Source organism: Pomacea canaliculata, linkage group LG7, assembly GCF_003073045.1.
Source record: "Pomacea canaliculata isolate SZHN2017 linkage group LG7, ASM307304v1, whole genome shotgun sequence".
In the NCBI taxonomy this organism is placed as follows: domain Eukaryota; kingdom Metazoa; phylum Mollusca; class Gastropoda; order Architaenioglossa; family Ampullariidae; genus Pomacea; species Pomacea canaliculata.
Window position 1 is genome coordinate 24702269 of NC_037596.1, and position 13899 is coordinate 24716167.

The 13899-nt window shown below is 35.7% G+C and overlaps 1 protein-coding gene and 2 long non-coding RNA genes across 4 annotated transcripts; 2 read left to right on the forward strand and 1 right to left on the reverse strand.

Annotated features, from left to right (window-relative positions):
• Positions 1-1720: 1720 nt before the first annotated feature.
• Positions 1721-5400, reverse strand: LOC112568174. Its single transcript, XR_003100016.1, has 3 exons — positions 5271-5400; positions 4234-4387; positions 1721-3134 (listed from the first exon to the last, which is right to left on the reverse strand). It is a non-coding gene; the product is annotated as an uncharacterized LOC112568174 (long non-coding RNA).
• On the forward strand, positions 3158-5418 carry LOC112568175. The gene is made up of 4 exons (XR_003100017.1): positions 3158-3493; positions 4189-4434; positions 4768-5039; positions 5279-5418. It is a non-coding gene; the product is annotated as an uncharacterized LOC112568175 (long non-coding RNA).
• A 1312-nt stretch (positions 5419-6730) lies between these two features.
• On the forward strand, positions 6731-10556 carry LOC112568172. Of its 2 annotated transcripts, none has more exons than XM_025245331.1 (3): positions 6731-8275; positions 8628-8755; positions 9121-10556. In XM_025245331.1, the coding sequence occupies exons 1-3, from the start codon at positions 8032-8034 to the stop codon at positions 9175-9177; spliced, it is 429 nt and encodes a 142-aa protein (XP_025101116.1). In that variant the 5' UTR covers positions 6731-8031; the 3' UTR covers positions 9178-10556. The 2 variants fall into 2 exon arrangements, with proteins under 2 accessions (XP_025101116.1, XP_025101117.1); XM_025245332.1 differs by having other exon boundaries at positions 8646-8755.
• Positions 10557-13899: the final 3343 nt, after the last annotated feature.

Consider the following 13899-nt stretch of genomic DNA (forward strand, 5'->3'; position numbering starts at 1 on the left):
TTCTTCCTCGTTTTCTTCTTGTCTGCAATAACATTTTAAGTTTCAGCATATTCGCTATCATTACAACTAAATCTTTGGCATAAAATAACTGAAAACTTTCAAATAATAACCAACCACTGTAACAGCTCTCTAGAAATTCAACAGGTATAACAGGTTTTGTGATTAATTTTGCAGCAGGAGGCGGATTCTGATGGACAATATGACTCCTTCATACGCGATGGTGAACTTCAGCCTGAGGAATACTTTTACTCAAACTACAATCACATTAATGACAGTGACAGATGTTGAGATTGTCTCCACAAATATTAAAACAGGACCAGGGTGTTTGTCCTGCACTTGCTGTCAGACACCAGTTGTAGAGGAGGTCCTGTCAGAGTAGCAAGAGTTTGAAATTATTGTGATAAAAAAATCAGTCAGGGTTATGACCTTTCGTGACTTGCCAGCATCTCTGGAGATGGTCAGGGTTTCAGACAGATGAAATAATTTTATAATTTATCGAAAAATTGCGAAATGCGTGAGTGGCCATGTTACAGTTTCGGTGTGTATGTGTGTGTGTGTGATATTTTCTGTACAGAAGGTAGAATGGAAGACTTGTAAATATTAAGCGTATACTTCATTTTTTTGTAAATTCTCCTCATTATCACTTATTGCTAAAGTTGTATTATTCTTTTCTCACAATGCGTTTATCTATCATGAATTCGGCTTCATCTATACTCATTTCAAACAATAATTTTTTTCTTTAGTATAAATTCCCTTTTTAATGTTTAGACTCTCCCTATGATGTGTTATCTTAACAAATCCTGAGCCCTGATGTAAGTAAAAGGAAAATGACGGGTTTGTTATGTGTAATTGTGAAATCCTCATATCAATGTATATTCTGTGAAAGTGTAACACTCGCAAAAACTTAATAAACCATGTATATCTCTGATTTCTTTTTGCTTTGTAGTGCATGTCTAAATATCAACTGACCTGATAAAGTACACGATGGCTACTATACTGGTTATTAGGTTCTTTTCAGAATGAATTAAATTAACATTTTAAATATAGCAATATTTCATCATGTGAAGAAGTAAAACCTATTTAGAAGTAATTTCATAAGTAATAACTTCTCTAATAATAAGTAATGGACGGGCATAAATATGAACAATGGAGCCATTCAAAAAAATGAAATATTTTCAAGAAGTAAATGTTCTATGGCTGTACAAAAGAAATAGTAATAAATTTAAATTTCAAATTAAAATAAGTATATTTCTTGCAATATATTTTTTACTACTGTACTTTCAATTTCCTTATAAACATGTTTGTGTTTTTGCTTCTGCAACCGGCATTTATTTTTGAATCTTACATGCACCTTTTTTTCCAAGTCAGAGATAGGACCCGCTAACGGTCATAGGAAACCAAAAAATAAAAGCAAAAATTATGGAAATATTATACGCACATTCTATACATAAAAACATACTGTCATGTGAATGTGTCTGTGTGCGTGTGTGTGCGTGTGTGCAAGGTTGGACGAGTCTCCATATTTGCTTCCATGTGTGCGCGTGACATTGTTCTTCACAAGAATTAGATCGCAAGAGTTGCACATATTCAAGCGCGTGCTTAATTATTGTCAAAATGTTTTCACCACAACGATTTTTACGATGGAAAGAGTCCTTATAACTTTATCTTTGTCAACACAGACGAGTTTCGACAAGATAAACGCAGTTTAAGCTACCTCGCTTCAAACAATGATACTTTATTCCTTGTTATAAATTTATTTTTAATTTTACAATTCTCTCTACCATATGTTAATAGAGTTCTTTTAACAAGTCCCAAACCATGTTTTAAGTCAAGTAAAATGACGGGTTTGTTATGTGCATCATATAAATGTCTATTTTTTTATTGAATGTGCAAACATTAACTGACCATATTAAGGTTACTTTTTTGTCAAAGAAGCAATGTACAGAAAGTTTTAAAATAATTTCAGTTGTTAACACTATACAGCTATATTTACTTCTGAGTCTTTTAAAATATATCTTTACTTGCTTATTATTAGCTTTCTTCAGATTACTACAGTTAACTCATGTGAATAAATATACTGGATGAAGTGTTTAAATAAACAAACGAGGGTAAACACTCGGCATTAAACGCATGTTAAATACAAATTTTAAATGGAACAACACTTCTCCATGTAAAGAAGTAAAAGCTGTTCAGATTAAATGGCATAACGGATAACTTATGTAGTAATAAGTAATTTACTGGTCATGTTATAAGGAAAATAAACAGGCTTGAACAATTGAACAATAACAAAATGAAAACCGAAACATGTTGAATAAGTAATTGTGATATAAAGTAGTAGCAATGCGTTAAATTTCAAATAAAAATATTCACGTTTGGTGCATTTTATTTTTATTGCTTTACTTTCAGTTTCCTCAGTAAGTAAACCTGTTCTTGTTTCTAAGGCATTCACAACTGAAACTAAGTTTTTCTTCTATGTAGGGAATAGTGCACGCGCTCCGTCTTCCAAAAAAACATTAAAAAAAAAGCGAAAAATTGTGGACAATATATGTATATACGTGCTATACATGCGAACGTTGCTTGTGTGTGTGTGAATGTGAATGTCCGTGCGCATGCGTATGTGCAATGTATCTGTGTATGTGGGTTAGTGGATGTGTGGGCGTGTAGAAAAATTGTTCATGTGCACGTGTGCATAAGTACGAGCAAGCCTATTAAAAGTGCATGAAATAATGAAATATTTCACACACTTTAAAGTGAAATTGTTTAATATTTAAAGAACTTAGCTAATTTTACCAGGCAAATTACTGCTTGCATTTCACTTCCATTATGTCAAACAGTACACACACATGAACAGAGACAATATTCAAAGAAAGAAAGCAATCTTTGGTACTGTGGAACAACAGTTCAAAGAGTTAAATGCCAATCCGTAGAACAACAGAAACTGAAACTTTTAGTGAACACTAAACCTCTTACAGGTCACGAGAACTTCAGTCTTGTAAAAACCAGAAATTAAATACATTGTTGACCTCAATCCTTGATAGACCTTCAATATTTTATTTGTGTGTATGTGTGATTATATCAACGCTAGACAAGCGAGTATAATAACAAACACTCCATTCCAGGGTCCACAGTCAAACCTTTAAACAAAACAAGAGGTCATTAAAACTTTTTTTATACAGAAATTTCACAGATGTGCAAGAAATACAAGAGGCTTGACATTTCACTAACTCATCGTCTGTCTATATGCTTGCTTTGTGAAACTGGGCGGTTTTAATGTGACCCAGGATCATGACAAGGAAGAAAGAAACATATTGAAGTCCTCTACTTTCAACCCAAAGCCACACAAGGAAAGGACAGAGTAAAGTAGTCAGTGAGCTCAACCATTAGGTCTGCTACAGATTTCTTACTCAGTTTTCATTTGTATCAGGGAATAAGAAAATGGAAAGAATAATCTTTCTTATCGGCTTCTTTTCATCCGGCATATCAGCATCAACAGGTATGGTAATATTTTTAATCACGTAGCATTAATGTCCAGAAAATACCTTGAAGATAGCTGCATCGCAACTTATATATCAATATACGTTATTAATGAATTTTATAAACTTTTTATTAGTTTTGAATAAGTCAACTAACCGTTCATGCGCACATTGTGAACAATAGAAACTTGCCCAAGACAGATTTTGTCAGTACCTGCTCTGTGTCTCAATGGGTAATTGCAGTCCTACGGACACTTTAATAAGTGTATTAAATGTGGCGTTTATTTCCATAACAATTCAAACAGGACGAATGTCAATAGAGTGCTGAGGCAAGGATTCCAATCTGACAATAACCACTGGCGATCATGTAGAGAACAAGGAAAGCGAAAGCAAAAAGTCTGTGTTACGCAGACATACAGCTTTACATAAACAAAGAAAAACTTAGAACATGTTAACCAAAAAAATGTATTGGATGATTGTCAAATATGCAACTTCTTCATTCAAAAATGAACTAACTCCTCTACGATATAGTTTTTTTCAGACACATCAACCAGCATGTAAGCTATTGGATGTAGTGTATTTCGATTGTTGGCCACAAAAAGACAGAACTGAAAGACGGTTTGCACATTCTTGACAAAACCTTGTTGGAATGATGTAGCCGTGGTCCGTCAGCTATTCATTATTGCTAGAAAAATCCACACATTCCCTGTTACAGATCCACCTGCAAATATCAGCGTGAAATGCCTTCAAAAGTTCGTACCTGAGGGAGGAAGGCTGGCTTGTGAATGTAGAACTGATAATAACACAGTTTGGAGCAGTTTCTTGTCTTGGCCTGGATACTCCAACACCAGAATGTTGAATGTCCTGAATGTCACTCGTGCCGATAACGGTACAGTCTTCACCTGTCTCTTGACCTGGAGAGGACACAAGTGGACAACAAACTACACACTTCACGTAGCCTGTGAGTAATAGTTTTATAGTCTCTCTTAGGTCTGTGTCTCATTTTCACTTCTTTTGTAAATGACTATTTTCTTTTACTGACGGGAAACTACTTTCCTTTTGACAAAATTATATTTGTTGAAAGTTTTAATTTTACTGATAAGTAGTGCTATGTAAATTGTAAAAATTTATTTATCATACACGTTTTACGTAAATATTATTTATAAAGTTTTTATCCGCAGTTTATTCGCATTTTTGACATAATTTGGCTGTAAAAATTAATTCTTGGTTTGAGGAATATAAATGTACATGATTGAAATATCTAATCATTAGATACTTGATCGTTTATTAACAGATGGCCCAGATGATAAACACACAAGAATAGAGGGGCCTGTGTCGTTCATTACTGATGGAACAAAGATTCTTCAATTAAAGTGTGTTGCGACAGAAGTATATCCTCCTCCACTTTTTGTCTGGGAGGGTGTCACGTGTCTAAATGACAAAGAACCAATTTTTGTGACATAAAACCTCAGCCGCCGTGGGATGATGGCCGAAATGTCTACTGTTTAGCAATAACAGACGATAACAACTTCACTGGAAACACAACATACAAACTGAATCTCAACTGTAAGCAAAAACAACTATTTATTTTTGGCAATTGCTAGTTAACATATACTCTTTTTTAATATTATTACATATACTTTACAAAAAAATTGTTTAAGTATTAAGTATATGACAGACAAGCGAGCGAGTCAACAAACTAAAGAATGTTCATGTAAAGTTAAAATAGAAATAAAACTATGCTAGAAGGTTAGAACATGGTTTTAATTTCATTTCCAAATTTTTTTGTAAACTTACATTTCTAGATCCACCCTGGAAACAAGCCCCAGATACTCGGTTACACTTCTGGACAAGTTTTAAGAAATGGAGACGAACTTCACTGTCGTGTGTCCGGAGGAAAGCCACTGGTGAAGGAAGTAAATTTCTCATGTTCTTCTGAAATTCCTCATCAAGATCAAGAAGATATTACTGATGGATCATCGGTGCAAAGTTCCGTGACCATCGACATAAACGAGAGAATACAACAAACCTCAGCATGGTGTGCGTCTGTGGCGCCATCTGGGAACCAAGTGAAGATCTCTACAGAAAAATTTCAAGTGTTACAGTTTTCTTCAACAACGATGTGCAAGGGTGTTAAAAAAATTGTTTCTTGTAACAAAAGTTTACTATGTTATTCTAGCGTAACTAAGTTCATGCATCATCACTTGATGAGTTTTACATTTTGTTCTGCAGGTCAAAGCTCTCAATGGGGATTCCGCTTGTGTAGCTTATTAATCCATGTTAAACAAACTTTGTATAAATGAACTTTACAGGCAGAAATATGTCTCAAATCAGTTTTAGCTAAACCCATGTATTCTGTAATTAATTAATGTAATATATATTTTGTCTAGATGAAGAGACCTACTTCGACAAAATCCGAATCAAAATAGCTGTTGCCGTTACTGCTGCTCTCCTCATTGCCATCACCATTGGTATCGTCGTTTCAATCCTTGTGAAAAAGAAAAGAACACATGAAGGTATCGTTAGTACTGTGTTGTCGAGTACATGTTCATATCTATTAGCGTACAGTTAAAAGATAGAAAGCAGGAAGAGTAAAAAGGAGTCGACCCTTAATTTGTATAGATGTTATGGAGATTGAAGTGTTAAAAAAACATAATTTCTTGAGCCAGCTTTTTGTCGAAAGCGTTGTCCATCTTGTCTCTTTGTCTCGCTGTTGTACCCTCCCCAATCATTTATGGAACCAGGTTTCTATTTCTGATAGCTAGACCGATATTATTAAGGGAAAAGTTGTCTGTACCACAAGGAAATTGAATAAGATCGTCTTCGGATTCGGATGCCAGTGCTATAACCACCCGTCCATCCGCTTTACCAGCAGAAAACGTGTTTGCCAATGGATGCTTCGGTAAATTTCAAATCAAATCAAGATACTAATTTCTTTGCCGACAGATGTCTATGACTGTGAGTTATCTCGGTCTTACTGATAAATTTTGAAATTCATAACGCTTTCTGTAGATGTTAAACTCTCGCACATAAATATCAAACTATTTATGAAAAGGTGTTTCCAAAATAGATCTTCATTCATTCATTTGTCCTTTGGCTGGTACCCGCCGTTGGGCAAAGCACATTGCGGATGACATGTCTCGCCACTTAACGTCTCTCTTGGGTGAAGGTGAGTATGTCCTGGTCAGGGTGACCAGTCCACGTCTTCATTTTTCTTCTAGCCAACGGGGCATCGACCATCCTCCATGCACCTGGAAGAAGAGTTTTCTTGAAGGTGTCGTGCCAAACCAGACCGGCTTACGCCGCTTAACTGCTTATTTGTTGTAACCCTTACCCTGTTCCTGAATTCCTACAAGTGTGGAACCGTACTTATTACAAAGTCAAGTCGATCTACCTTCACGACTAAATTAGCCTGTAGACAGGCAGTTTTGGTCCAGAATATAAATCTCTAAGACTTGGAAATCACTTTCATAAAATTCTAGGCGAATGTAAGATATTGTTTTGCCCTGTTAAAGTTTCTGTGACACCCCATCATGTTGCATTTGCCAGAAACCACAAAATCTGAATTTTCAATCTATCATCACTTACTTCAATGTTAACTGAACAAGAGAGGTTACTGCAAACTTTTCTATGCGAATGAAATGTGGTTTATCCTCACGGTAGCTAATTGGAAAAAAATTCTTTGATAAGAAAAAAAATCCTTTCTGAGAATTGGCTCATGGAGGACAACTCGCTGCTGACACTAGCCTTTGCTCACCTTTGCGAAAGTGAAGCGTAAAGCGCACGAATTCCAAATAAACATCTTACATGAAAAAAGAAATAGTCATATAGTTGCAATAAATCTTCGATTCAGTCCCAGTCAGAACTCTTTAGATTAATTACAGATTATTTCAAGGAAGATAACACTGCCTGCTGTCGACCTCGAGTGCCTTCAATGTCTTTTTAATGTTTGCTGAAAATTTGAAAAAGAAAACTGCAGCTTACAATGTTTTATCGACTTTAAAAATTTAGTACGATTTGGAAAGTTAGAAGCAGCTGTCGCTAGGAAAATCTTTGTTGTTTTGCTAAAAATCTCTGACCGAGTTTTTCTCAAAAATACCTCCACAATACCTGTACAGTTTACACCTGTATCACTTGCACAATTTTGCAACTAGACGGACAGCTTTGGTAACAAAAGAAACAACGAAATGCAAAATATATAATTAATTTTTTTAATAAAGAATGATTTATGGCGACAACTTACAAAAATAATTTATAACATGGAATGTGTAAGTGTTCATATGTTAAGACGAAATAACAAATCTGTTGAACTGTACCTTGCAATTATCTACTTTTCAAGGAAAGTTAAATGCAGTGTCAAATTTGTTTATTGTAAATGATATCATTACAAAAATATGGATTTATGTCAAAGTATTTATGACAGAATCCTGCCAGCAGACTAATGGACATCGCAAAGCGCGCTTAGATTATGAAGAAGTTGACGAACCCTGGCAACAACAAGAATGTGGTGCAGATCACATACAAAGAAACAATTCAGAAAGTGTGCATGGTGTTTTAGATGAAAAAAAGGAATTTCCACAGGAAAACATTACAGGAAAGGGAAAGACAACGGGACTATTTTCCATTATCCTCCAAGACACTGGAGTCAGAAATAGCGGATTCCTTCAAAGAAGGAAATAATTCACCTAAGAAGGTTCAGTTGGGAGGAGATATCGGTGATGGTCTATACACAGATATCGATATACCCTCGCAAGAACAGGACACGAAATATGATAATTGGACACTTTTCTCAGAAAGGAAAGGTAAGTCTTTATCAGAATCGTACGAAATTTAACTAAAATAGTCACTGCACCGAAAGTAATGGATATTAACTGAAAAAAAAATATTTGAGGAAGTAACTGGAAAGGCACACGAGGAAATAAAAAGACAGAAAAAAAGAGAATAATGTTAAAACGACAAGGAAAAGCAGAAACAAAATTGGACTTGTGAAATAAGAAAAATACAGATTGTTTCTTGATGGATAACACACACACACACACACATGGACTTTCCAAATTATATACACACACGCAAAATCTCTGTATTATTATTTTTACATTACTATTATGTTCTTTCTCATTTGCTTTCATTTTAAACAAATAATATTTGCTACAGGTTTTCTTTTTTCTACAGATATGACAGACACCGCCAGCTCGACATCAAGAGCACGTGACCACAAGAAACCTTGCAATTACGACAATGCTGTCCTTCCTCAATCGTCCATTCCATCTCCAGCACAAGATGTAAGTGATGTCCATTTATGTAAGAATTATTACACATATATAGGTACACATTAAGTTCTGAGTTTTGCAACGAGCTGTTATTTCACGCTTGGTCGTTTAAAGCTACTCCAAAGCTCACTTTGACAGACCCTTTCCCACTGCACCACTTGGACTGTACCAGTAACATCTGAGCATTTTTTTAAACTTAGTAATTAGGGAAAAGCTTAGTGTCTGGGTTAGTTAACCAGTGAAACATCCAAGTAGATTGGTGTGTTTCAGAGCTTAAAGTTCTCAAGATCATTTGTGAAAAACTTTTTAAAAACTTTTTTATCTAAAATCATACGGAACTTATTCATCGTTGAGATTTTCTTTATTTCATTTTTCAGGAACCTGTGTTCAAAACAGAAGATTGCGAATTGTACGATACTCTTCAACGACGATAAATAAATTGGAACGAAATACATTATTATGCATTCTACTTTCGTAATTTGCATTCTGATTTCGTAATTTGTGGAAACTGGCTTTGTCTACTTAGTTCGTTCTCTCCTTAACCGAATGCAAACTTTTTCTGTCGAAATTTCTGTCTTTAAATGGAAAGAAAATATTATATTTATATAAGTTGGAATTGTCGTCGAATTAAACTATAACTTTTTTAAAACAATCACCATCGATTTTAACACTTTTCTTTTACTTTAAAAGAAGAATGACAGTCAGCGGCAAACCATTTCTTACTTTGAGCTGCATTGTTTCTGTTCTTTATTATTTGGTTTCATTTTTCATTTTACGAGAGTCTTCTGTTTGTTTGTTTGCTTGTTTTTTAATTATTGATGCATTTCTATTTACTCATCATTCTCTTGTCAACCATTCAGTAAAGATTATGATTTATAAATAGCTTAATGAACTATAAAGCTATAGCATCTGATTTGTGTTAAATAATTCTGTGTCTATATGTGTTGGACATGAGTCATGTGAATCAATGCCCAGCCAAGCCTTCTACGAAACATAACTCTGGTAACTCAATTTTTAACCTCATTTGCAGATGAAGACTACAATGAAAAAAAAATAGAACGGTGTCCAAACAACACAGGAATCCTCACACAAATAAAATTACACACCTGGAATTTTGAAATAATAACAATGATCAAAAAAAGTCAATATAACCGTATTTTATAGTGCATTTTACAAAACAAAGCTACAACGATAAGAACATAGAAATTAGATACAAAAACAACCTAGCTCACAATTAAGATATAACGTTCCACCATAATATAAAAAACATCCGAATAAAATTGTACAATATAGTATTCATGTTAAACCTCTCTGCTTCCTTTTGCTCCAAAGTCTTCTGTATCTGTATTTTTCTAAGAGTCAATGTTCTTAAGTTTCCCACTTGAAGAGTTAAAACAAATTGTTTTAAAGACTTACTATTGCACACTTTTATTCCATTTGTCCAAAAGAAGAAAGAGTTACTGGAAGACTGACAAACAGTTTAAAAACCGACCTGAATAGTAGTGGTTTTAAAGATATCAGTAGATATAGGCGATATAAACCTAACCTGTAAATTTCAGCTTCCAAAACCGATCTGTTAATTAATTATCCGGTAGCAAACTACACGATTCGCACCTGCTATCAACAAGCGTCGCTAACAGTGTACTACGTCACGCTGATCAGTGTATTACGTCACGATGGTACACCATTCACAATGTTATCAGCCGTCAGCACCAATCAAGAACAACAGTTTGACTACAGTATTTGGACCTTGAAAGTCTGTATTTTCGTGCTAGAGTAGTTTTTTTTTCAAAACCACGAGAAATGCAGACTGTCATTTTCCGAATAATCTGAACTGTCGCTCATTCTCTCTCTTTGACTGGTGTTGAGTGCAGGCAATGTTGTGAATAGTGCACCAACGTGACGTAATACACTGTTATCAGCGCTCTTTGACCGCAGGTGCGAATTGTAGCAATAGTAACGGATGGGTTTTGGAAGACGAAATTCACAGGTTATGTTTATATGGCCTGTATCTACTGATATCTGAAAAAACTGCAAACCGTTCAAGATGGTCTTTAAGAATCTGTGTCATTCAAAATTCTCATCTCGGAAAGCTGTGGAGTGGGTGCCTTAGCTGGATCCGACCTTTTGGCAGCTTCAAACAAACAATGAAAGTGTGTGATTGATTCAGCTTCGTAAAAACAGGGCGATATACATATATAAACAAAAAGACAGGCTCGCACACGCACACACACACCAGCACCCCCCCCCCACACACACACACCCCACATACACCTACACCTACACATACACATACACATACACACGCATAAAGCAAGGAAGAAGAAGAAGACGAGAAGTTGAAAGACTTCAGATTCAAATATCAATTTAATCACCTCTGAGCCTTGAACACTTTTTTAAATCGAAATAGCGAGATAAAACCAAGACAACCACACCACCCAGCGCTGGACCGATGAAAATCCCTACCAACCATCCCACGTGCTCTTTACACTCCACAGTTTCACTGTCAGCTGAAATCAAGGGAACAAAAAGAATTCGTTTATTGTCACATCCCCGTGTACAACGACTGCCATTTACTTTATAATTTCCAATCATACACGCACGTGCAGACGCTATGATACACATTCTTATATGCACACATAAAATGAAAATAAAAAATGTTAATAAAAGGAAGCTGAGGTCATTCGATGACTTGGTTCTAAGAAGCCACGTGGTTAACTCTGTTCCCTTATCGTTTATAATAAGAGGATCCACAAGAACTCTTTCTGCGAATGTCCACTTCTATCTCCCTTGTCTTAGACACATATATTAGTGAATTATTGTCACTGATCATTACCAGGTGATTTACTCCTGGCAGCACTCAGACTAGATAACATATCCCCGTTAATGTCATAACAAAAATTAATTCAGTCGTTGGTGAATAGGCAGTAACGAAGGGAATGAGGACCCAGCCTTGTGGTATGTTTGTCGGGATCACCAAGATGTTGAACAGTCGATTATTAAGACTTTTGGAGGATCGGTACAGAAGGACTGAGATAAGAAGATATTAAAGGATGTGAGTTTATCAAAGACTTTTTCATGACTAATGATGTTGGAGGCGGATCTGTAATCAAAGATCGGGCGATTCAAGCTGCTTACCTATGTAAAGTGCTCGAGAGAAAGCTCGTCCACCAACAGATTAAGCTGATGTGAAAAATGCTAACATTTTTACTTTTATGTAGATATCTTTTTAACAGTATTCTGTTACCACACTGAAAGCTAATTTGTATTCTGTGGAAGATAACTGCTATATAAGTGAATTATCTTTGTTCTCAGTTGTTTTTGAGTGAATGTAATTAACATCTCCATCTCACTCCCCTTCTGAACATACTGCCTTTATCGTAAAAAATGAGTTTTTCAACAGACGTGTACACTTGTTTACATCTGCGTTTAATAACTTTTTTAAAAATAAGAAGCATAAGCTCGTGATACTCAACTTTCCCGAAATTAAATAAATAAGTTTTGTCGGGTGCGTCAAATAAACACACAATAAATACTTCTTTAACGTAAAAAAGTCAAAAGACTCAGTGTGTTTTACAAGGAAAATGTTCCTTTTCCATTTTTTTCCTGTTTCCTACAGGCAATATATCTCTCCCCTTCATTTGATTGCCATCAATCTTTTTTCATAACGCTAAATAATCTCAGTGTTGTATTTGCCCCCTCTCCCACCATCTCCCTACAAGTTTCAGCTTCTATAAGTCCATCGCCGGTTAACATTTTAACATCTTTAATCAATCCCTGCCAAGTCTGTTTTTTCCTTTCTTTGTGTCTTCTTACTTTTGGGTCACAAATCTTTCTCACTCATTGTTGCTCACTCGCATGCATATATCAAGCCAGACAAGTCTAGGCAGGAAGAGAAGACAAAAGCAGAGAAAAAGGTAGTAAAACGAGAGAAAGAAGATCGTTTTAATCAGGAGAGAAACAAAAAAGATAACTATTGACTCTTGTGTAATGTAGAAGCATATACTTTTGTTGGTAAGCATCGTGGTTGTCTCATTGTCCTATCTCGAGTTGAGAAAGTTATCGCCTAAAAGTGAAAGCAATATCTAGACGAAAAGCGAATTTGAGGAACACAGATATTATGATCATGTGCATAGAACCAGTACTTACATATCTGTAATAACATCTGGCTTGTCTGTGTGTACATGTCCTCTCGAGGTTCCCACACTGCCCGGCACGTGCACAACACGCTGTTGTTTGTGTCGCTAGGTGGCGCATGGTTGACGACCAGAGCAGATTCCGTTCTGTCAGACCCGTTGGTTGGCTCACATGTGTACGGGCGAGGCAGCCTCTCGCAGGTAAAGATCACCTTGGCAACGGCCGGCTTTCCTCCGCTTACCTTACACCGCAGCTGAGTGTCGCGAGAGATGATGTTACCGGAAGTAAAACCTGTTATCACGGGTGGTTTCTTTGGCGGATCTAATCGAAACACAATCAGAGAGAGAGACAGAGAATGAGAGATTTACTCCATCTTTCCTGTCACATGGGTTATGGTGATTATCCGTTTATACAACTGATTTTTTCAGATCAATGCTAACAAATCTATGTCATGTAATATTTTGTCATTCAACTCAAACATCGTTTTTATGACCATTTCTAAATTGTCAAATAATCAATAGCGTTCTGGAAAAAAATATACAAGAAAAATAATAAAAATATCACTCCCTTTAAATTATAGTAATTATAGTTTACTTCCCCTTTAACTTTCCTTAGGTTGCACCCTGTGAAATCAGTAATCTATATTTTCCCGTAAAATGAGGAGATAGAAAACTAAATGGATGCATGTATACAGCTGTAGCAGCTCTGGTTATCAGTATTTACTTTAAAGTGTTTTCTTTTACAGGTTGGCTTTTTCAAGAATTAATGAAAAAGCCATACAAGGCCAAAAAAGTGAAACAAGGGACGCTATCAAATGTATGTTAAGTACATTTGGGGAAGTAGGAACTGCCTGAGCAGCCAGGTATGAGTGTTTACCCTTTCCTTTTAAAATCACAACTGTTTCTATTTTAACTGAAACATGTGGTGGAGATTTCTTGTTTTGTAGAAGAAGAAAATACACACGTTGATTTTCTATACCGTGAAATCAGTACCGGTTGTAGTTAGTGCCACGGTCACTG

Bases quoted from the DNA above. Each gene is read 5' to 3' on its own strand.
- LOC112568172 (XM_025245331.1), top strand. From the start codon at position 8,032: ATGAAAAAAAGGAATTTCCACAGGAAAACATTACAGGAAAGGGAAAGA. The intron at 8,276-8,627 runs GTAAGTCTTTAT...TATTTGCTACAG, and splicing joins ACTTTTCTCAGAAAGGAAAG to GTTTTCTTTTTTCTACAGAT. The intron at 8,756-9,120 runs GTAAGTGATGTC...TTCATTTTTCAG, and splicing joins TTCCATCTCCAGCACAAGAT to GAACCTGTGTTCAAAACAGA.